The 22,968-nt window shown below is 63.4% G+C and overlaps 1 protein-coding gene across 1 annotated transcript in view; it reads right to left on the bottom strand.

Moving 5' to 3' along the window:
• LOC116880536 (mucin-5AC-like) overlaps positions 1 to 12,478 on the bottom strand; it is a 21,456-nt gene extending 8,978 nt beyond the window's left edge. Inside the window, exons 1-31 of the mRNA XM_032879792.1 lie at positions 12,450 to 12,478; positions 11,803 to 11,862; positions 11,331 to 11,592; positions 10,928 to 11,042; positions 10,574 to 10,664; positions 9,827 to 9,936; positions 9,497 to 9,710; positions 9,292 to 9,417; positions 9,010 to 9,127; positions 8,614 to 8,752; positions 8,303 to 8,413; positions 7,702 to 7,771; positions 7,487 to 7,624; positions 7,237 to 7,401; positions 6,895 to 6,989; positions 6,348 to 6,474; positions 5,919 to 6,174; positions 5,789 to 5,841; positions 5,342 to 5,442; positions 5,018 to 5,169; positions 4,745 to 4,883; positions 4,534 to 4,644; positions 4,263 to 4,442; positions 3,317 to 3,556; positions 2,977 to 3,133; positions 2,321 to 2,449; positions 1,957 to 2,119; positions 1,475 to 1,518; positions 1,200 to 1,388; positions 66 to 664; position 1 (exon numbers count right to left, since the gene is read on the bottom strand). The exon at position 1 is cut by the window's left edge and continues 1,144 nt beyond it. Of these exons, the coding sequence (XP_032735683.1) occupies position 1; positions 66 to 664; positions 1,200 to 1,388; positions 1,475 to 1,518; positions 1,957 to 2,119; positions 2,321 to 2,449; positions 2,977 to 3,133; positions 3,317 to 3,556; positions 4,263 to 4,442; positions 4,534 to 4,644; positions 4,745 to 4,883; positions 5,018 to 5,169; positions 5,342 to 5,442; positions 5,789 to 5,841; positions 5,919 to 6,174; positions 6,348 to 6,474; positions 6,895 to 6,989; positions 7,237 to 7,401; positions 7,487 to 7,624; positions 7,702 to 7,771; positions 8,303 to 8,413; positions 8,614 to 8,752; positions 9,010 to 9,127; positions 9,292 to 9,417; positions 9,497 to 9,710; positions 9,827 to 9,936; positions 10,574 to 10,664; positions 10,928 to 11,042; positions 11,331 to 11,592; positions 11,803 to 11,845 (4,438 nt within the window). The 5' untranslated portion in view covers positions 11,846 to 11,862; positions 12,450 to 12,478. The remainder of the gene's footprint in view (positions 2 to 65; positions 665 to 1,199; positions 1,389 to 1,474; positions 1,519 to 1,956; positions 2,120 to 2,320; positions 2,450 to 2,976; positions 3,134 to 3,316; positions 3,557 to 4,262; positions 4,443 to 4,533; positions 4,645 to 4,744; positions 4,884 to 5,017; positions 5,170 to 5,341; positions 5,443 to 5,788; positions 5,842 to 5,918; positions 6,175 to 6,347; positions 6,475 to 6,894; positions 6,990 to 7,236; positions 7,402 to 7,486; positions 7,625 to 7,701; positions 7,772 to 8,302; positions 8,414 to 8,613; positions 8,753 to 9,009; positions 9,128 to 9,291; positions 9,418 to 9,496; positions 9,711 to 9,826; positions 9,937 to 10,573; positions 10,665 to 10,927; positions 11,043 to 11,330; positions 11,593 to 11,802; positions 11,863 to 12,449) is intronic.
• Between the last annotated feature and the right edge of the window lie 10,490 nt (positions 12,479 to 22,968).

Genomic DNA, 22,968 nt, shown 5'->3' on the forward strand with positions numbered 1-22,968 from the left:
CCTGGTGGGGTCGTGGTGGTACCCGGGGCTGGTGTAGGGGTACCTGGGGTGGTTGTAGTGGTCACTTGGACTGGTATAGTAGCACCCGAGGCAGGTATTTCACTGGTTGTGGAGAGAATGATTGTGCCAGTTGCAGCGACCGTGGCTGGGGATATTTTGTGCTCTGTCGGCACAGATGAGACCCCGCTAACCTCTCGTGTTGGCCCTGTTTCTGTATTCCCTGAAGCTGCAGGAGGGGTGGTCTGGGCCGGACTGCTGGAGGGAGAGCAGGTCCGGGGGAAGCAGCACAGGATCCTGATCTGGTAGTTGTGGCAGAGCCCTGACGTCTGCTTGTGGTTGTAGCAGGTCAGGCCCACCGTCGGGCTGCACTCCACATGCTGCCCCAGGACTGGGAGTGGCACCCCGGGGGCCCCCTCAGCTTGGCACTCCACCTTCTTTGGCACCACGCAAACCTGGTACCCATGGGCACGGAGGTTCTCCAGGGTGTCGAAGTCGCCACTGTCGATGCCCCGCCCCGGACGGCTGATGTCCAGCCACGGCGACCACTGGCACTCCTCCCCACAGGCCTGGTGGGGCTGGACGGTGGTGCCGGGGGTCGTGCCTGTGGGCACTGTGCTCTTGCCACAGTCGTGGCACGTGTGGGGCGGATGTGTTGAGCTCACGACTGAGGACAGAAGAGAAGGCGGAAGGGCTGAGTCTCGAGGGGTCCCAGGACCTCCCCTCATCCGCTGTCCCTGCCCCCCACCCACCAGCTGCTTTGCGGCCTCGCCATGTCCATCTGTGCAGCTGTCTCCACCGGCGACGGAGCTTGGCGGGGTGGGAGCACCAAGTCCCTGGGACACGCGTGGCACAGGGCGCACGTGCAGCCCACGGCAGTTGAATGAACCGGTGAACGGGTCTCGTGTAGGGGAAGCCCGCTCCCCAGGCCCTGAGCAGAACCAGCCCTCCTGCAGGAAGCTCTGATGAGGCTCTAAGATGCCCCAGAGGTGGGAGAGGAGTCAGGGTGCCTGACACTCAGCGCACCTCCTCCCAGAAGCCGGCCTCCACCCTCTGCCAGGGGCCCTAGTCCTGATTTTGCCCCTGAGGACAGCAGTCCTGCCAGGGAGACGGGCTGAGCTGGCCCTTCCCAGGGACGGCAGGCTCCTGCCTTCTCAGGGAGAGAGACAGCCCTGCGCGGTGCCCCCGTGCATCTCCCTTACCAGGTGCAGACGTGGAGAAGGAGAAGGTGGTTGGTGGGGCGGGGCTGGTGGCGCTGCAGGGGGAGACCCCCCGCTCGATGGTGCCGTTGGCAGAGCAGTGGGCGGAGATGCACCCCCCGGTGCCATCTGTTGTGCGGTAGATGACGTCCCCCGGTCGGAAGTGCCGTCCGTCGTAGACGCAGACGCAGGCTGTGAGGAGAAGCCCAGATGCGTCGGGGCTGGGGGGAGGTGGGCACCCCAAGAATCCAGACCCCAGGAAGGTCCCCGCTGCTCACCCTCAGAGTCGTAGGCACATTGCACGCCATTCTCGGTGCAAATGCTAGTGGCAGGAGGGAGGAAGTGAGCCGGGGGGTGTAGGGCACCCCTGCCATGCCGGGGCCATCCCGCAGCCCAGCCGGGGCACACGGAGCCCGAGGTCACACCCACTCCGGGAGCCCCTTCCGATCGCTGAGTGACATAGGCAGGTGTCTGACACCCACACACCCCGGTGACTTTCTGACGGCCATTTCCTCTCCGGAGCCTCTGTTCCAAGGAGGCCTCATGGTGACGTCATGACTCAGCTCCTGCTTGAATTCACCCCCCCGCCACCCGTCGGGCTGCCCACCCCCACTCTGCACCAGGGAGGCTTCCAGCCAGACCTCAGGACCTCAGGCTATGACACCACCCCCACCAGTCTGAAGGAGGAGGCCCCGTGGGAGTGCGGCCGGTGGAACCCGCACGTGCTCTGGCTCCTCACCCCTCTGGCCGTGGGACTCACCAGGAGTGGCAGTTCTGGTCGGAGGGCACCACCGTGCCAGGCCGGTATGACTTGCCCCGGACGCGGCAGGGCAGTGGCGGGGGTGGGGTCGGGCACGTGGCCACACACTGCATCCGGTCCTCGTCGAAAATGGGGGCCGCAGGCGGGCACTTGGGGTAGCAGCCTGAGGTCCAGAGAGGCTGAGTGCCGGCCGCACTGCCTGCCTGACCGACCACCTCCCCACCGCGGCCTGGGCTCAGCCCCCCGCCCCAGGTCTCACGCACGGCACAGTGGGTGCGTGGAGCTGCACCCACAAAGGCACCCCGATGGGCTGGGATGCGTCCAGCCCAGCCAGAAGCCCCCGGACAGCACCCCCTGCCCTCACCTTCCAGGCCCGGCAGGTCGTGCAGACAGCGGCCGCCCGGGTTCCGGCACGTCCTCATGCAGGGCGCCCCGCACGGCTGGTAGTGCCACTCGCACTGGCCCTCGGGGTTGTAGTAGTCGCAGAACAGGGCTGCGGGCCAGCGGGCAGGCTCAGTGGGCCAGCTCCCGCCCGGAGCAAGCCACCCGGCGGCCCCACGCAGAGTGCTGCCCTCAGGAAGACAGCCTCGGGGACCCACACGGGCCAGGCAAGCTCCCCCTGCACCCTGACCTTCCCCCACGTCTCATGGGCTGTTCTCAAGCCATTCCCTCCGCTATGCCTCCCGGATGGGGCCTCGAATGCCATGGTCAGAGGCAGCCGCAGGTCCCCTGGTTTCTCAGGGGTGCCATCCGTTGGGGTGGGGGCTCTGGCCGGAGCGGCTCCCCAGTGACACGCCAGTCCAGCCAGGTTCCGACAGCGTGGGAGGTGGGGGCTCTGTTAAGCCCTCTCAGTTCCAGAACCTTCTGCCACGTCTCCCCTGACGACACCCTCCACCACTCCCCCATTCCACTTTGCTTTCCACGGCCTCCCGCCCAGCCCGTGGCTGACCTGCCTTGATCCCACACTCCTCTGCCCCTCCCCACGGCCCCTCCTCCCAAGCACGTGTTGTGGACACTCACGGCAGGTGTCTGGGGTGCGCCAGGACACGCACACACCCACGTTGTGGCAGGCCTGCGCGTAGGCGCCCACGGCCGTGCAGAAACACTCACAGTCGCCCCCTGAGTCACAGGCGCACGCATCGCCCACGCAGGCCTCGTAGTACTTGGTGGGCTCCACCTGGGGGAGGGGGAAAGAGGCTTCGGATCAGGGGCTAGGGCTCCTGGGGGTCAGACCCGCGGTTTGTCCCAACCTGGGGTGGCTTCCCCCAGAGCTCAGGGACAGCAGCTGACCACGGGCTGGTCTAAAGGGTGGAAGGTGACTCCGGCCCCCAACTGCTGTCCCCGGGGAAGGGCCACGTACGTGGGCATGGCAGGCGGCGAAGGTCGCGCTGTTGATGATGCTGCACTGCTTCTGGGCCCAGGACTTGCGGTACCGGTTGGCGGTGCAGGGGTCCCTGGGGGCTGGGGCGTCGGGGCAGGACGGGGAGAACTTCCAGCTGTTGCCAAACTCCAGGGCGCTGCCCACCACGGACTGGCTCCGCGTGGTGAAGTCATTGACGGCGTTGTCGTCAAAGTTCCCGCACAGCCCGCAGACCTGGCCCTGCAGACGGGGGGGGCGGCAGCACGGGGGGCTCAGGCATGTGCCGGAGGGGCCCGAGCCTCCTACCCTGCCTCCTGGGACGCCACTCGCTCCCCTGGGGCCCACGTCCACCCCCAGGAGGAGGGGCCCCCAAGTACACCTTCAGCGTGTACGGCCCCACTCAGCACACGGGGTCATGGTGGTGCCCCTCCCGGAGGAAAGGGGGAACAGGAGAGGCAGCACTGTAGGCTACGTGGTGTTCCCCAAAGACCAGCACAGGTCCTGACTCAGGACCCAGGAGAGTGGCCTCATGTGGAAATAGGGCCCCTGCAGATGGGGTCCAGCAGAGATGAGGGTGTCTTGGGTGGGGGTGGGCTGACGACGCAGAGCCTGTGACCCTGAGGACATGCGGGCACACACATGAGTGAGGACAGTTACACGAAGCTGGACGGTCACCTGGGGCCCCAGGAGCTGGAGGAGGCAGGCGGGGTCCTCCCCCAAAACCCCTGGAGGGAGCGGGCCCCGGAACAGTTGGATAGGATTTCCAGGGTCCAGAACACAAGAAGGAGCCACGAGTTTGTGACGGTGTCCCAGGAGCCACAAGACACGGCACAGGCAGCGAGGGCCTCCCGCCTGCCAGCTGACTCCCTCCTCTCTCCGTCTGTCCTCCCGCCCCGTGTGGTCTGGGGTGAGAGCAGGCTCTCCCAGGGGGCGAAGGGGTGCCCACCTTGAACTCAGGGCTGAGTTTGAGGAAGATGCTGGTCTTCCTGTCCCACAGCAGCACCAGGCCAGCCTCGGTGTCCACCACCAGGTAGATACCCATCTGGCGGATGGAGTAGGGGGGCTCCTGCCCCACGCCCCTCTCGAGCACCTCCACGCGGCCCTCACTCAGCCTCAGCTCGTAGCTCTGCGCAGAAGGGGTCGCTCAGGCCTGTCCCCGCTCAGCTTCCCCGGCGTCCCTCCAGAGGGGCCCCAGCCCTACCCGGCCGCCCGCTCACCCCCAGGAACAGCTTGATGGCCTTGGAGCAGGTGACGCCAGTGGTCCCGCAGGGGACGTTCTCGGAGATGACACGGAAGGTCCCAGTGGTGTCATTGCCGCGGCAGTGGTCCTGGGGAGAGGTGGGGGGTTGTCCTGCCACTGGGGGCTGGGGTGCCCCAAGCCACACCGTGGGGCCACAGGAGGGCCGGGGAGCCCCCGGGACCATGTACCTGAAGCAACGTGTACCCGCAGTCCCCACTGAAGCTGTAGCGCCGCCCATCAAAGGTGACATAGTGGCCGTCCCCGTACACGGCGCAGGTGGCCAGGCAGGGCTCCTCTGTGCACCGCCACTTCCTGTTCTCGCAGGTGCTGGGGGCAGGGGGCACCAGTCAGGCCTGAGCTGGGCAAGGGGAGTGGGGGTGGGGCAGGTCCCTGCGAGACCATGGTCGGTCCTAGAGGCCGGGGTCCCACCACCCACTGCAGGGAGCCCCCCCACCGCATACCAGGTGTTGCAGCCCACCCGGATGGTCTGGCCGGGCAGGTAGCTGGCCTCGTTGTGCACGCAGGGGCAGTCCGTCGGAGCGACGCATCGGCCCTCGCCGTCGGCCACCAGCCCATCGGGACACACACAGCCAGGCTCACACTGGGGGCTATACTGTGAGGCGCCGGGGACACGGCTCAGTGGGCTGTGGGTCAACAGCTGAGCCCCCACCATGGCCTGCACTGAGCCCAGGGAGCCCTCAGGCAGTGGTCTTCCGGGGACCACCCCGAGAAGGCACATGGGCAGATGCCCACGCGGCGTCTCCAGGGGAGTGAGGGGCACTCACACAGTCCATGTCCAGAGTGAAGCAGCTCTTCTGACAGCCGGCCCCGGAGGCCCCCGGCGTGGCGTTGCGACAGTCGAGGAAGACCATGGGCGGGGTGCAAACTGGGGGGTTAGAGGCCGCTCAGGGTCCCACTGCCAACCGCCAGGCTGGCTCTGAGAGTCATGGCCGCACACTGTGTGTCCAGCAGCTGAGTCTGTGCCGCCCAGCCTGGGGCTCAGCCAGCGGGATGCATGTGCGTGTGTGCAGGGCGCGTGTGCGTGTGCGTAGCACGTGTGTGTCCACGGTGTGTACACGTGTTCATGATGCATGTGCATGGCGTGCCTGGGGGCGCGGATCAGGCCAAAGAAGGAAACCCCCCCACTCCCAGCAGCCACACTGACTTGGGGTTCTGGCCGTCCACCCAGAAACTTGGAGATCATGAGAGCTCCTCCCTCCCTGCAGACTCACCTGGGGTGGGAACCTGGCCTCCAATGCAGGTCAGCGTGCCTTGTGTGCAGGTGCTGGGACAAGAGGGTGGTCAGAGGGCCCCCCGGCCTGGCTGCCCTGCCCACCAGGCCCATCCAGCAGGGGCTCTTACCAGATGACTCCACGCCTGTGAAGCGACTCCCCGTTGGGGACCACAGAGCCCTCGTGGTAGCAGGGACAGCTGGTGGCCGGCACGCACTTGCCCGCATCGTCCAGGAATGTGCCGTTGGGGCAGGTGCAGCCATCCACGGGGACAAAGCTGATACCACAGGTGACATCCTCGTGGCTCCGGGCCCGGCAGGTGGGCTGGCAGGTGCTGATGCCATATTGGTAGGTCAGCGACTTTGGGCAGGTGGTCATGGGCTTTGCTGCGGGACGCCAGGCAGGGGGAGGCAGTCAGGGCGGAGCGGCTGCCATCACCCGCCCCCACCTCCCCCTGCCCCTGCGTCAGGGTCCCAGGCCGGTCACTCCAGCCCTCCAAGCCCCGCCCGGGGACAGGGGCCCAGGAGCACGTGTTCTGTTGTGGGGTGGGGACACTCACTGCACACGCCGTCCCTCCAGCCGCGGAGCAGCACCCCCTTGGCCGCGCAGGCGTGCACGTAGGAGGACAGGGCGGCACACAGGCAGTCTTCACTCTTCTCGCAGTTACACGTGTCGAACATGCAGTTCTGGGGACGGGAACGTCGTCACCCACACCCCGTAAGTGTCCCCCACACTGCCGCCCCGCCTCCTCTAGGACCCTCCCCGGCCCGTGCCTGGGGCCCCCACGCCCTCCCCAGACCATCTTGGCACCAAGCCCCACTCCAGGCGGGTGCTGGAAGGACAACAGCCCCTCCTCTCGGGGACCCGACAGGGGCCAGCCCTTCTGGCCCTCAGACCCCAGAGCATCTCGGCCACCACTGATTTCTCACGTGGACTCCAGGGCCTGGTGGGCCACAAGCCCTCAGGGGTCGTCGACCCTATGCCTGGTTACAGGGCTGGAGGCACAGATGAGCTCTGGACCTCAGGCCAGACCCTCGAGAAGCCCCTGTCCCCACACCCAGGACAGCTGCGTGGCCGGAGCAGAGAGGCTGGTGGGTGTGCGTTACCGAGTAGAAGGTGCCCGGGTTCACAGCCACGTGGCACTGGGCAAAGGGGCCGTGAGGGTCGGTCAGCCGGGAGCACCAGTGCTGAGCGTACTTCTCTGCGGACAGAGCAACAAGGGCGGTCAGCAAGCCGGACAGTCGTCCCCTGCTGTGGCCAGCAGGCACCCAGGTGCAGGCTTCACCACCCCCACAACACCCTGCTCCCTTCTTCCAGAAGTTTCCACGGCCACACTGGGAAATGCGTTGGTGAGTTGGCCCCTGATTGCCCCCTCCAGGCCAGAGTGGATTCTGCGGCCTGGGGTCACGGGCAACCGGGCGGGCCTGTGGCCGCGGGGACCCACATACCGTTCTCCACGCTGAGGGAGCAGGGGTCCTCGAAGCTGTTCTTGGCGTTGGGGCAGGCGGCCTGGGTCTTCCAGGTGTTGGCAAAGGCGGCGGCCGTGCCCTCCACCACGCCGCTGAGGGTCCGGAAGTCGTCGGCCTGCTTCTGGTTGAAGTTCCCGCACAGGCCTGCGGCAGGAGGCCGGCATGAGGCGCCGCGGGCCCCGGCCGCCCAGGGTGGGCTCCGGCTCCCAGGACGGGTGGCCCCTCTTACCGCAGGTGAGGCCGCGGAGCTCGGGCCCCAACCTCACAAACGCCTGCATGACGGGCTCCAGCTGGATCCCGAGCTGCAGGCCCAGCTTGGTTTGCGCGACGATGAAGAAGGTGGACGGTCTAAAGAGCGTGACATTCGCTATGGACGCAGGGGACGAGGCCTCAGTGGGCTGGGAGGGCCGGGACCCTCCAAGGGGGCAGGCCCCACATCCTTACCTGCCGAGACGGGCATCTGGGTGTAGATCTGGTTCACAAACACCTCCCCGCTGGCCTTGACCGTGATGACCTGGGAGCGGCAGGGAGCGGGGTCAGGGCAGCCCTGGGACACGTGCCAGCGGGACCCCTGCCCCGGAGGGCCATGAGCGCCCACGAGGAGGGGCTGGCTGAGAAGCCAAGTTCGGCCCCAGGCTCAGCTGGTCTGTCCACCTTTCCCTCAAGGGCCGAGCATCCTCTCCGGTAAAAACCCAAGCGATTATATGAAATAGGGAAGTTGGAAAAATAAAATAAAAATGAAAACTAAACTGGGACAGAAGGAAGTTGGCTTCAATGAAGCCGAGTTCCGGGCACGCCCTGGTCCCTCCTTCCAGGGCTGGTGGGGCAGGTGTGGAGGCCCCGGTGCCCCTCCCGGAGTGGTTCTGTCCGGGGACTGTCAGGCAGAGGCCTGCGGGCTGGGAGGTCCTCAGCCCACATCCCGCTCACTCACCGCCACTCTAGGATCAAGAGCTTGGGCAGAGGTCCCTTGCCACGAGGGACATAGACGCCCCCAACTGGCACCCGCTCTCACCGTGTACCCCCCGACCCCCGGGTCTGCTCTCACTGTGCTCCCCCCGTCCAGGCTCAGCGTCAAGCTCTTCAGGCGCGTCTCACTGTCCGTCAGGCCGCACCGCCGCAGCTCTCCCAGCACAGTGAAGACGCTGCTGTCACAGAGCTGCAGACACGGGTCCTCACACTCTGCCCAAAGGCGCCCGCCCCCGCCTGCCCCCGCCTGCCCCCAACCCCTGGAGACCCTGTGGGGTGGTGCCGGGAGCTGGGGCGCAGATGCAGCAGACCCAGCAGCCCGGGCAGGGGTGGGCCAGCCGCGCGGCCGTGGCCCAAAGCCGCCGGGTGGGCGCGAGGCCCGGGTCGCACCTTGGCCAGCACGTAGCTGCAGTCCCCGTGCACCGTGTACTGCCTCTCGTCGAACGTGGAGACGTGGGCGCCCCCCAGCACCGCGCAGGTGCCTGGGCACGGCAGCTCCCGGCAACTCCACTGGCCTCTGGAACAGGTGCTGTGGACGGTAGAGACCACGCGTGTGCCGCTCCTGGGAGCATCCAGCCCCCGCCTGTGCACTGGCGGGAGGACACAGGTCTGGCCCAGGCCCACCTGCATCCCCGCCTAGACCGGGGCCTGGCGGCGTCTGCGTGGAGAGCCCTGGGCACTCCTGGGGTCCGCAGGAAGAGAGGACAGCCGGCCCTTAGGCCTCGGTCCCCTGAGTAGTCCCAGGCCATGTCCGGGGTTGTAGGCAGGAGAGGTCTGGGGTCCTACCAGTTTGTGCAGTCTGTGGCGTAGCTGGTCCCCGGGGCATAGGTGGCCCCATTGTACACACAAGGACACTGGGATGCTGGAATGCAGCCGGTCTGGCCGATGTCGTCGAGCACCGTCCCTGCAGAAGCAGGCAGGCCATGGACGGGGCAGGTGCCAGGCAGTGCCCACCCCTGAGCCAGTGGAGGGGACCCGACCTTGGGCCCAGGTCGCCCAGCCCTACAGGGGCTCCTCAGACCCAGGGCCAGCCTGCCTCTGTAGGATTGCCGGGGAGGCCCTTCTCACCCTCGGGGCAGAAGCAGCCGTCCACACAGTGGTCCTCGCAGAGCTGGGAGTGCTCCGGGTTGGAGCAGGTGTCGGCGCAGGGCGAGCCGCACTCCCGGTGCTGCATGCTGGGGGGACAGGTCTGGGCTGTGGAGGGAGGACAGAGCCGCGTCATCGCCAGCCCCCAGCTCCCGGCCCAGGAGGGACAGCAGGACGGGGCACTCACGGCAGAGGTGGGGGCTCCTCCAGTCCGGGGGCAGCCCCCCGGCGTGGGCGCACTGGCGTGCATACTCGGCGAGCGTGGGACAGACGCAGCGAGTGCGGTCCTCGTGCTCGCAGAGGCAGAGGTCTTGCCGGCAGGCCTGCACGTAGCTGCTGGCGTCCAGCAGAGCTCGGCAGCCCGAGAACAGCCGGCCAGTCAGGATTTCCTCGCAGGGGCCCTGGGGGCAGAGGCAGGAGCACGCACTGAGTGCAGGCTCCGGACCCTCCCCCGGGCTCCGGGCCGCCAACCCACCTCACCCCCACAGGAGCAGGGCCCGTCCACGCCAGGGCTTACAGTGCCAGGCCCGCAGTCCGTCGGGGGCACGGGGACAGGGTCCTGACACTGCTCCGTGGGGCCGTCCATCTTCTGCAGATTCCCGTACTCCAGGGCCGTCAGCTTGACACCTGCGGGAACACAACGCCAGGCTCCTGAGGCTCCCCAAGGGGTCCCCACTGCATCTCGTCCCCCATCCATCCTGCTGGGTTAAGGGGTGCTCAGGGAGTCTGAAAGTAAGTGGGGGACCACCCAAGTCATTCAGGGCTACGGGCAGAGGGCTGAGGTCTGAGGGTTCTCCAAGCCCAGGTCAGCATGCTGCCCAAAGGGCTGGAGAGTGACCCTGACCTCACCCAGCCCTCGGAGCCCAGCCAAGCCCGCGCAGGGACCCCCAGACGACCAGGAAGGCGTGTCCCCCATGGCTGCCAGCCCCATACAGGTGAGCTTCCTCTGGGCTTCATGGGCCTGGCGAGGGGGTCCTGGGGGTGGGGGACTCCGGCTGGGTCACATGGAACCTCCCTTCCTGGCAGCAGGAGGCCCAAGAAACCGGGAGAAGGTCTGCTTGGAGGCGGTGCCGAGGTTGCGGGGAGGTGCGTGTGCACGCGTGCTGGGGACGTGTCTGTGCTCACGTGGGTGTGCGCGCAGATCCGCGTGTGCGTGGGCACGCAAACCGGGGACACCTGACCCAAGGTTCTGGAAGTGCAGCCTTCCAGGGAGCACTGGGAAAGGAGTCCGTCTACCATGGGGCAGCTGTGGGGAAGGGCTTACCATGGGAGAGGAACTCGTTGGACATGGAATGACCATTGAAGTCTCCACAGAGCCCACAGGTCTGGTTGGCGAACTTGGGGTCCAGCTCCAGCTGGAATGAGGGCCCACATCAGATGCCCAGCCCCACACGACATGTCAGGCCCCACAGAGGTGCCACAGGCCGTGGACCCCTGCCTCCGATGTTTCAGGGTCTCCGTGATGGGGGAGGTAGGCTCCCTGGCCCCCTCCTCACCAGCCCCATGCAGTGGGGTCTGGCCGTCCCCCAGCACCCGTGCCCAGAACACTTTCTTCCCTCTCTGGGGAGGCCGTTGGGCTGGCGACACCCCCCACCCCGGCCCTGGGCCCCGGTCTCACCAGGAGGCTGTCGTCTGGGCTCCACATGAAAACGAGGCCCAGCTTGGCGTCCACCTTCAGGTAGCCGTTGCTGACCTCGATGAGGACCCCCGACTGGCTGAAGGGCGGCTGAGTTCTGCGGAGAGAGGGCCGGGCTGAGGCCCCGCGGCCACGCAGGGCAGGGCTATGGAGGCCTGATCCCGGCCAGGGAGGGCCCCCTACGGCCACAAATGTGACCAGAATGCTGGGCCACAGACAGCGCCACGGGCGCGAGAGGACAGGGGACCCCGGAGCTCCGTGGTCATGGAGGAACTAGGAAGGAGGCCACTTCCCCGGGCGGGAAAAGAGGCCCAGGCCTCTGAGGGCATGCTCAGGGCCTGCCCGGGCATGACCCCATGTACCCCCAACAACCACCCGGACTCACGGGCGGCCGTTAACCAGGATAGAGTTCTTGGTCAGCTGGATGACCATGCCGTCGAGCTTCATGGTGACTGCGGTGACCGTGGTGGCGTTGGACTCCCGGCCGCGGCGCAGCTGCACGTTGAAGTCCTCGTACGCGGCGCCGCAGTGCGCAGACAGGACGTAGTTGCACAGGCCAGGGAAGCGGAAGACATCGCCGTCGAAGGTCTTGTAGTGGAAGTCGCCCCAGGTGCTGCAGACGCGCCCGTTGTGCGCGGGGTTCCGGGCTGCGGGCCAAGGAGGGCCAGAGGATGCCATCCTACGCCCGGGGCCGGGGACGCAGCTGCCCCACGGTTGGGGGGGCGGACGGCAGGGGAGGAGCTGCTTGGACCCAGGCCCTCGGGGAACGCAGCCTCTCTCCCAGCACTTAGCCCGCATCCACATGGGGAGCGGGACCCCGTCCAGCCGCTCCCCCAGCCTCACAGCCCCTCTCTCACCTCGCACCACCGGGGCCGTCCTCAGAGGGGGCAGGAAGCTCATCCCGCGGATTGGGTGGCCTGCGGGGACAGGGCGCGGGGTCACACCACCTGCGCGCAGGGGTCTCTGCTGCCTCTGCCAAGCCTGCTGGCACCACGCCCAGCTGGGGCTGGAGCTGAGGCCCCGCAGGCCGGCGGCCTTCCCTCCGGGCCGTCCCAAGCGGCTGCAAGCGCTCCAGCCCGGAACTCTGCCCGGAGCTCTTGCCCAGGGCCAAGTCAGACCCAGCGCCCAGGACGACCCCTTGGGTGCTGAGGCCGGGCACAGACAAGCCTCCCTGAGCCCAGCCTGGGGGAGTGATCCTCTCCCAGGGCCACATGCCCAGCGTGGCGGCACAGGTGTACTGGAGAGTCCCCCACCAGCCACCCCCCGCCAGGCCAAGGGGACACATGTGGCGAAGGGATCAGGACTTGTGGGGAGACAGGAGGACGTAGCTGTGAGCTCGGGCCTCATCTATCCTCCTATCTGAAGCTGCCACAGGGAGACAAGGAGCCTTCGGGGGGCTGCAGGTGACTGACCAGGGCTGTGTGTCGGGGTATCCTCCGGGCCCCCAGGTTCTGGCCCCGAGGGGTTGGGGCAGGGCCACACTAACAGGTGGAGGTCAACTCACCACCAAGCTCCTGGGGGACATAAAGTTCTGGGGACTTGTGGCCGTGTTCCACAGAGCTGTCCTGGGCATGGCCTATGGGAAGAAGGAGGACGCTGGGCCTGAGCCAGGAGACAGGGGACAGAGAGAGGGACGGGCCGACGGAAGGGCCCAGAACAGGTAAGGGTTCTCTCTGCACAGGGCTGGGGATGTGGGGAGGTTCTCTGTCCACGATGCCCATGCCAGGCTCATGCGCTGTACAAGCCTTCTCTCAGCTTGCCCCACAAGCACTCGGGGTTCTCCAGGCCCTGACATGTCATCACCCAGAGGTCTTCATTCATTCACTAGCCCTTTGTTCACACTGGGTATCTCCCTGCTTGGGACATGGGGCAGGGACGACTGTCTGCACGGCAGCCTGGGGAGGGACCAGACAGTTGAAGCTGCAGGTCACCTGAGCTTGTCAGGAGACAACCAGGGCCCCGGGTGAGGATGTGGGGGTGCGGAGTCGAGTGGGGTGGGGCTGCCTGGCCCTGCCCCTGACCTCACAGGGGACAGTCCACACTCATCCGTGACGCAGGTGCCCCAGGAGCAGCCAGCAGAGACTGGTCCCACACATGGAGGCAGGAGGCCAGGGACGGTAGGGTACGGGCATGCACGTCGAGGTCCCCATGGTGCTGAGGGCCTCAGGAATGCTGTCCCCTTGCCCAGGGCAGCTCCTCCAGGAGCACGCTGTCACCTGACAGCTGTGCAGGACCCAGCTGTCCCCTGGGACGCAGAGGCCGGGAGGTGCAAACCTGGGTGGGAGGAAGCCTCGGGGGATCCAGGAGCCTCTCCCCAGCATCCCCACAGCGTGGCCCTCATGATCACACCCACTCCCCAAGGCTGAGGTCCCCTGGAGACCCCTCTCAAGACCCAGACGGGGAAAATGAGCTGGTGACTCAGGGCGTGCAGTGAGGGGGTCCCAGGGCCTGGAGGACCGGCTCAGAGAAGGTCTGGCAGGGCAGAGGCAGCAGGAAAGCAGCACAGATGGACGTGCCCGCCGGCCGGGGAGGCGGTCAGGGGGCTCAGAGATGCTGGGTTCCTCTCCCCCACCTCAAGGGAGCGGCTCAGCCTCAGAGGCCCCTCCCCCACGTGTGCCCCCGCAGCCCCTGAGGGATCCCCAAACCCACAAGCGGGCGCCCGCACGACAGCGAGGGCCGGGGCCCGGGTCCAGCCTGGGAGCCGCTCACGGACACGCCAGCTTCCCCGGGGCCGGGGCCAGGCCGTGGCGCTGTCTGCCGCCCTCCCAGCCCCAGAGCCGCCCCAGGATGTGGGGGAACCCTGGGCTGCCAGGTCGGGACCAGCCCCGGAAGCCGCTCAGTGGGAGCCTTACCTGTGTGCTGGGCACAGACCAGGGCGAGGGCCAGGGCCCAGAGCGGGGCCAGCGTCCTGCCGCAGACACCCATCCTGTGGAGGGAGGGGAGAAGGCCCCGGGGGCAGCGTCTAAGGAAGGACCTGAGTGGGCAGGGGCCTTTTGTAGCCCCAGGAGCTGGCTCCGGCCCCAGCAGCTTCACGTGGGAGGGCGGGGCAGGGCCTGTTCTTCCCCTCACGCGGGTAAACAGTGGGCACTGGCTTGGGGCTGGCCGGCCGCTGGGGACAGGCGGAGATGGGCCTAGCTGCCAGGTGGGGCTCCGCTTCCCACGGGCCCCCAGTCCTGGCCTGAGGGGACCCTCCTGCCGTGACCCCCACCCCAGCAGCTTCACTGCTTCTGTGGACCCTGACCCCACGGACTCCCTGGGACTGCCGGGCCTCGCTCTCTCTGGAGGGGCCTGGGGGCAGCATCCCCAGCGACAGGACCCAGCCCCACAGTACAACCCCCAGCCTGGTACCGCCTCAGACCCTGGCAGGGCTTCTGGTACCGGTTCCTGGCTCCAGACGGCAGTGGGCCCCGGGGCAACTTGAGTCACATGTGGCCTCGTGGCCACGAGGGGTGAAAGTAGCCATGCCCACTGGGCCAGGCCAGGGAGCTGCCCACTGGCTTGCCCCAAAAATCACCCCACCAGGTGGGCTGAGACGGCCCCACAGCACAGCGGACACCTGGCCCCAGACCGCGGGTGTGTGGGCGTCAGGTCCTTTGGGGCGGGGCAAACGGTGCTGAACTCTCCACACGAGACAGTCACACGCCCCCGGTCCAGCAGCTCCACTGATGCAAGTGGGCCTGACCCGGAGGTCCCCACTGGGGACGGAGGCGCAAAACCTGGGCTGGGCCGTTCCGAGCTTCTTTCCTGCATGGAGGGGCCCGTCCCAACCTGGTTTTCCGTCTCTGAGTCGTCCCCTCCCCATGCCCTGACTTGGCCCTGGTCCTCTGAGAGATCGTGGGGGGTCTGTGGGATCGTGGGGGAGCAAGGGGGAGCATGTGGGAGCAGGAGCAGGAGCCTGACGGGCGTGAGTGTGGCCCCCAGCAGAGCCTGCTGCTAACCCCCCCAGGCTCCCCTGCTGGGCCTTGGAGCTGGACACCGGGTCACCCGCAGCTGAGCAGGGCAGCGGGGTGCCCGGGGACAGGCAGGGTGGACGGGACCAGCTCCAAAGTGCTATGAGTCTTTGGTGGGCAGGACAGGGCATGGTGCGAGGCAGGGCCTCAAGGATCTGTGGGTGGGGCCGGGACCCTGTCTGAGGGGAGTATGAGGGACAGACGCCTCCCCAAAGGCAGGAGGCACAGGTTCAGCAGGGTCCATGCTGCTGGCACTGGACTCAAGCTGGAGTTCACACGTGACTCCTTGCTCCTCCGATCCACAGCCGGGCTGCTGGGGGACATGTCCTGCCTGCACAAGGCTGGGCCACCCTGGAAGCTGCTGGCACTGCTCTGCCCTGAGTGGCTGCCCAGGTGCCTCCAGGCCACACGAGGTCCCTACCTGGCGTTAACGTCCCTTCTCAGGCTCATCCCCACACCATTTCCCGTAAGGCACTGCCCAGGGAAACCTCCGTGACCATGGCCAGGGTCTGAGACAGCCTGGGGTGCGACCTGAACCACAGGTCCCGGGCTACCGGGCACTTTCTCATCCAAGCAGGACACCCTGGGAGGCCCCAGGCCTGGCGTCTGCTCACGTCTCAGCTTTTGGGGCTCTTGAGGGACCCCTAGGGAGGCCGCTGGAGTCAGAACAGGTGTGGGACTGGCCACCTACCCTCAAACATCGGGGCCCTTCTTCCCTGTGACCTTGTGCCCCCGGGCGGTTCATGGGCAAGCATCCGTCCTCTGAGCACCTGGTGCTTGGCCAGCCTGCCCCCACCATCGTCCGTTGAATGGCCATGCACAGAGCCAAGGCCAAGTCTATGGAGGGGGCCATGGAAGCGTGAGGGGTTGGGGCTCCCCGGAGCAGCCCGGCAGTGACTCTGCCCCCTGCCCCTTCTCAGAGGGCTTCCTGCTCAAGGAGGGGTGGTATGGGGACAGGGCGAGGCTGTGGCCGGCTGTGGCCTCTCTCAGCATCCCTCCCCTCATCTGCAGACAGGGTCCGTGGGAAGCTTGGCAGGCAGTGGGTCACACACCGAGGAACCCCCATAGCATGGGGGCCGCGCACAGGGGCACACGTAGGGAAAGGTCTGGCCCAGGGCAGTGGCCCCAAAAGCCTTTGTTCCCCTGGGGTCCCTGAGGGCCTCACGGACACTGCCAGGACCCCAGCCCCAGGTCTGATAGTGATGGGCTTGCTGGAGTCCAGGGAGATGGGACGGGGTCCGGCCCTCACAGGATCTAGCCAGCCTTGCCCTGCAGGCGAGAGGAGTGGCATGCAGGCCTTGGCTGTGTCCCCGAGTGGGGCTCTTGCTGCCACTGCTATCACTGGGCCACTCAGATTTGGGACAGGAAGTGGCCATCAGGCAGCCCTCTTTGTCACCAGTGGCTGGACCAAGGCTGACCCCGGCGAGGACGAAGCCCACCTGGCGGGATCTGGCCTGAGCAGGGCCCACAGGGGGTAAGAGTCCCACAGGGGGCAAGGGTCCCACAGGGGGCAAGTGTCCTACAGGGGGCAGGACCCCACAGGGATCAAGGGCCCCACAGGGGGCAGGGCCCCATAGGGAGCAAGGGTCCCACAGAGGGCAAGGGTCTCACAGGGAGCAAGGGCCCCACAGGGGGGCATGAGCCCGTCTCCCCTCAGGGGCTGAGGTTGAAGATGAGGCCCAGGCTCTGGGCCCCGCGCTCTGTCATTTCTTGGACTTTCTGTCTATTTAATGAGTGTGGGATCGTGGCTCCCCCAAAGTACGTTGAGTCTCGCACAGCGGCAGTTAATGGGGCAGTGCCTTCCTCTCCTGGCAGTGCCCAAGTTCCTGCAGCTCAGGACGCCCCCGAGGGTCGTGGGAGTGGCCCTGGCCAGCTCCCACCCCCGTGCAGGCACCGAGCTTGCTGGCATCAATGGCGGAACGGGCATTTGCGGAAGGGTTACCGCTTGTCCCGGGTGATAGGGAGTGATTTCTCAACCGGGACAGGCTGTGTCCCTCGCAGCCCCGAGGAGGAAGTGGGCAGTGGGCTGGGGCTCTGGGAGCCACTGATAGCGGCCGGATTATCTACGGGCGCTGTTGACACAAAGGGCAGGTGTGGGCCCGGGTGTCTCCCTGCCAGGCGCTTCCTCATAGGGACAAGGACCACTGATCTCTCCCTGCTTGGCCCTGGGGCCCCAGGGAGAGCCGTCTGCGGTGCCCACGGCTGGGCTCAGCCTCCTGGCCCCGGTGGGCTGAGACCCTCGCTGCCCGATGGGCTAGGGGTCAAGGGTGTGCTCTCCCGTGAGAGAGAAGGGGAGCGGAGAGTAAATTTGGTTTTCTGGTGGGGCTGCCCTGATTTGAAACCTTCGTGCGTGTGTTTATTTATCTGAATCACTGAACAAATAGAATTCCTCTGGAGAGCTGGGCTGACTGCTGGGCCCTGGCCCCCAAGGTCCACGGTCTGGCCAAAGGACGGGCTCCCCCCGCCCCCCACCCCCACCCCATGTCTCCAGCACCACCCCATCCACAGAAGGCCCCACCCCTGCCCCCGTAGCCCCAAGGGTCTGTGACAGTGGGGGAGGCCACTGTCCACTGGTAGGGGGGTTCCCCGAAGGTGAGCACATTTGTATTCCGGGGTCAGGGGAGGCTCACACTCTACCCCTCCCCTGTCCCCCGTCCCCGGGCGCTGGGGCCTGCCCAAGGGGGGACAGAATGTGCCATCCTCCTCCCACCCTCCCTGTGGCTCCCATGGCATGTGGACCATGGGGCAGCCTCACGGCAGGGGTGCAGGGGTGCAAGGTCCGTCTAATACTCCCAGCAAACCTGAAAGGTCTTTATCACGGCATAAAGTCCTATTTGCAACAATTACAACGTCACCTCCGGGTATAGCCTCAGAGAACTGGAAGCAGGGTCAGGGGACACATGCGTCCCCACATTCGGAGCGGCGTTACTCACAACAGTGGAAACGCAGAAGCAGCCCCGCATCCATCCATGGACGCTCAGATACACCTGGTCTGTCCACACACCAGCCTGTCCCTCGGCCTGAACACGGAAGGACACACTGACACCAGCCACAGCTGATGGACCTGGGGGACGTGATGCGGAGTGAAACAGGCCAGACACAGGGACAAATACTGCAGGATCCCACCCAGCTGGGGTCCCTAGAGTCTTCAGATTCACAGGGACGGAGAGTGGACGGTGGGCGCCGGGGCCAGGGGAGGGACGGGGGTCGGTGTCTCAGGGAATGGATTCTTGGGAGGATAGAAGCTTCTGGAGACACATGGCATTTTGTTACATGTATTTTACCACAGTTTTTTTTTAATTGGAAAAACTTTTAAGTGAAACCCCGCCTGGAGACGATGACTGTAAACGGTTAGGCGGACCCTGCGGACCTAAAAGGAGGCGTTTGGCAGCAAACTCTTTGGCGCCTACGGGCGGCCCCCGGGGGTCCTCCCGCCCTCAGCCCCATCCAGCCCTCCTAGCCAGAGGGGCTTCTGCTCCTACCAATTCCCAGGTTCCCATAAAACACCAATAAAGCAGCCAGGTCTCCAGGTAAGTCCACAAAGGCCACAGCGTGAAGGGAGCTGAGGCAGGGGGCTGGGCCGGCGTCCCCGAGGCTCGCAGGGCTGGCGGGCACCAGCGCCACGAGCTCTCATGCCCAGGGCTCGCACACAGCAAAGCAGGGGCGTGCCGACACTCAGGCACACCCGGAGTCTCTGAGGAATTCCGTGCGGGCAAATAGCGCAGGCACTCTGCACACACGTGCTCGGGGTCACTGCCCCCCCGGACCCCCACCCTGCACCGCATCTGGACAGTGACACCCCACCTCCCTCTGCCTGGCTCCTGGGGGGCGGGGACAGCACTGTCTTCCTCTGGCGGGACCAGGGACGCAGGAGCCAGGGGCCCAGGCAGCCAGGCAGTGACCCTGGGAGAGAGACCCTCGCGGCCCAGGGGACCGGGATTTGTAAAGAGGTGATGGCGAGATGCAGAAGGAAATCACCACGGGGACAGTGGGGCTGCGGCTTCCTCCCGAAACACATCCCCCAGCCAGAGAGCTGAAGCACGGCGGAGGCGTCCCGGGAGCAGCGCTGGGGGGGCCCTGACCGCCTCCCTGACAAACCCCAGGAGCTCTCAGGAGCCCTGGGGGCAACAGAGACCCCCCGCACCGGCCCATCTGGCCTCTCTACTCCCAAGGCCAGACACAGCCTCTGACCCTGGACCCGAGGCCGAGGCCGCACAGAGGCAGGGAGAGCAGGCACTGGGGGACCTTGATGGGCTGCAGAATCCCCCACCCCACCCGGCTCAGAGGCTCAGGCAGGGCAGGGAAGCCCTGTCCCTGTGGCCCTGGAGCCAAGGCAGCTTGACAGGCAGAGACAATGGGCCACTTAGAGCATCCACCCCGTTCCCCACAAGCCGCAGCCCCGGGCGGACAGGTGTCACCCCGTTCCCCTCTGTGAGCGGCCAGCCAGCACCTCACTCTCCACTCTCTGCTCTGCCCATGAGGGGCCCTGCCCTGGCTTTCCTGGGGGACACAAGTGCCCCAGTCAGGGGACAGGAGGCTCCCATGCGTCCAACCCGATGGCGGGTGTGCCTGCGCCACTGGCTCTGCCCGTACATCAGGCACAGACAGGGTGGCCCTGTGCACGGCTCTGTGTCCAGGCCTCTCTGCCCGCCCCCCCGCCCCTGTGTCCGTTTCTGACACGTGGTGTTTTCGTTTTCACGCAGCTCAGTGTGTCATTGTGCTCCCCCGACTCTCCCTCCCGGCCCGTGGATTATTTAGACTGCGTTTCTGAGTGCTTGGGGGTTCCTGGTTAACTCTCCGTTGCCGGCTCCAAACTCTGTCGTCAGAGACAAACCCTGCCCGGTTCGGTTTCCATCATGTCCAGGTGCAGAGCTTTGTTCCGTGACCAGGATGTGGCCCACCTCGGTCCACGCCCTGTGGGCGCCCGGGGGGCGTGTGCGCTCTGCTGCTGTTGGCTAAGCTCCGGTCAGGTCCTGCTGGCCCACGAGATTAAGTTCCTCCACATCCTTGTTAACTTCCTGACCAGCTCTTCTATCCACTGTGGGAAGGGGTGTGTGGCGTCTCCACAAGGAATTGTCAATTTGTGTAAGTGTCCCTTTGGTTTCATCCGTGCTCCGTTCACATAGTTCACAGCTTTTAGGGGCCCTCTTCTGGGGAGCGGCTCTCTGCTCCTTCCTTGGACAATGTCCTCTCATCTGTCCACTGATGCGTCCCTGGCTGGGAGGGGCAGGGCTGCATGGGCACTGCTCCCTTAGCCCGGGGGGACGGGCTCATCTTCCCGCCCTGACTCTGCCGGACCTCCAGCCGTAAGGTGGGACGCCCCCCGGCAGCCTGGCGGGAGTGGGAGGCTGGCCCCTCTCAGCCTTCACATTTTGCTCCTGCAGTCGGGCAGCTGCTGGGCTGGCATCTGAGCCCCCTGAGGGGCTCAATCGGTGACACATCAGCCTCTGGCTCAGGTTATGATCCCAGGATCCTGGCATGGAGCCCCACGTCGGGCTCCCTGCTCAGCCGCCGAGCAGGGAGCCTGCTTCTCCCTCTCCCTCTGCCCCACTTGTGTTCTCTCTCTCTCTCTCTCACTCTTTCTGCCAAATAAATAAAAATCTTAAAAAAAAAAAAAAGAACAGGATGATTTCATTTACCCTCCCTCCTCAATGTTATTAGTGTTATATATTTAACTACCACATGTGTCATAAACTCCTATAATTAATTGTTTAAATTAAAGATCTACTAGTCCTTTTGGGCACCTGGGTGGCTCAGTGCATTAAAGCCTGTGCCTTCAGCTCAGGTCATGGTCTCAGGGTCCTGGGATCGAGTCCCGCATTGGGCTCTCTGCACAGCAGAGAGTTGCTTCCTCCTCTCTCTCTGCCTGACTGTCTGCCTACTTGTGATCTCTGTCTGTCAAATAAATAAATAAAAATCTTTTTAAAAAATTAAAAATTAAAAAATAAAGATCTACTAGTTCTTTAAAGAAAGTAAGAAACATTTTTTTCATTTATATTTACCCACATATTACAGTTTCTGTTAGGTCTATAGTGACATCTTTGATCTTTAAGTGATTTAGACCTCACTATGTCGTTTGATTTTCAAATACTTCCTCGCTGTCTTATTGTTACTGGTTTTCAGTTAATTTCTAGTTTGGTGAGTAGGCATACTGTAATGGTTTCAGTCCTTGGAAGCTCATTGAGCTGTTTTATAGCCTGGTGGTGTTCTCGAGATCTTGATGAATGGTCCACATGGACATGTAAAGGACATGTATTGGGGACTCCTGGGTAGATTTAAAACACTATAGGTCAAGTCCGCCCATGGTGTCTTTCAGATCTTTGCCAGCCTTACTGAATTTTTGTTTATTTGCTTTACCAATTACTGAGGGGGGGAAGGGGTTAAATTCTCCAAATCTGATGGATGTATCTGTTTTTCCCTTAAATTTTGTCAATTTTTACTTGGTGTGTTTTGAACCTTTGTCATTAGGCATATACATAGTTAACATTGTCATGCTTTCCTGTGAACTGGCACTTTAGCATTGTAAAATGACCCTTTTTATCTCTGGTAATAGTCTTTGTCTCAGAGTCTCCTGTGTCTGATGGTAATGTAGCCACTTGGGCTTCCTTGTGATTCTCAATCACAGGCATACACGCTCCCATCCTTTCACTTTTAACCTCTCTGCATACATATGTTTACAATGTGTCTCTTACCGGCGGATTACGGTTGGCCCATGCTTTTTTGTATCCAATCTGAAAATAATTGCCTTTTTAATGGGAGAGTTTCGTCCACTTACATTTACTGTAAATTTTTATATTATTGGATTTATATCTACCACTTTATTATTTGTTTCCTCTGTATGCTATATGTATCTTTTCTCCTGGCCACTTTAAAGATTTTCTTCTACTTTTTTTTTTTTAGCACATTGACTATCATGTTCATAGATGTGATTTTTTTAATTTATTCTTCTTAGGGTTTGCTCCTTGGATCTAAGATCCTTAATTTTTAGTCAAATTAGAAAACATTTGGCCATTTTTTTCCTTCAAATATGTTTTCTATCCCCTTTTTCCTCTCTTCTCTACAATCAACTTAACTTTTGACATTATCTCGGGTCACTGAGACTTTTTAGAACAAGCATTTCGTCTTTATTCCTCAGTGTAGATAATTTCTACTCACCTCCTCCAAGCGTGTTGATTCTTCCCTGTGCACTACCCTATCTTCTGTTAATGACGACTCATTCATAGCCATTACATGACTAGTTTATTTCAGATTTTTTTCAGTTTTAGGGTTTCCACTTGGTCATTTTCCAGAGTTTCTGCATCTCTCCTGAACTTCCTCAACTCTTTTCCTTCCATTATATCCATGTTCCTCGGAAGTTACTTCACATCCTCATAATGGCTTTTAAAAATTTGTGTTCTAATTTCAAAACATGATCTCTGTGGGGTTCTCTTCATCTCGGCTGTGGGTCACACTCTCATGCCGTGTGCTTCTCACCTCGTGTGTGACACATGGCAGAGACTTAGATTCTGTCATCTTCATTGTAAGAGCATTGTTTGGTGCTAGCAGGAGGCAAATTATTAGTGGATTGGTAATCTTAGGGAAGACGCTTTAGGCTCTATTATCTGGACATCGTTCAGTTTTGTGTCGGGTTTCAGTGACTCCAAGCCACAGCTCCTGTCCTTACCCCAGATGCAGTGCTGATGGAGTTTTAATGGGAAGTGCAAGCCATTCATCAGGTGTCTCAAAGGTGGCCGACTTCAACTCCAGACTCTTGCCTCTGTCGGCCTTCCACTGTTTCTTTCCAATGTGCTGCTAGAGTTGCTCCTGACTATGTGCCATGTTTAAGAATTCAACCAATAACCTGTGGCTGCCTTGTTTCTGTACCTTCCTTCCTAACTTTCAGTCTCTCAGCAACCTTGAGCTTGGACCTGAGACTCCTGAGTCCCATGAGCAAGCTGCATTTTCCTTGAGCTCTGCCCAGAGTGCTTGCAACTCGGGGCTGTTCTTCTGGGGGAAGCCAGCAAAATGTGGACCATTCCTCTTTGACTTCTCTTTCTCAAGGGCAGTACCCATCTGGTTGCCATCTGCTCTTAG

This window comes from Lontra canadensis, unplaced genomic scaffold (genome assembly GCF_010015895.1).
Source record: "Lontra canadensis isolate GAN:19392208 unplaced genomic scaffold, GSC_riverotter_1.0 scaffold66, whole genome shotgun sequence".
Classification (NCBI taxonomy): Eukaryota; Metazoa; Chordata; class Mammalia; order Carnivora; family Mustelidae; genus Lontra; species Lontra canadensis.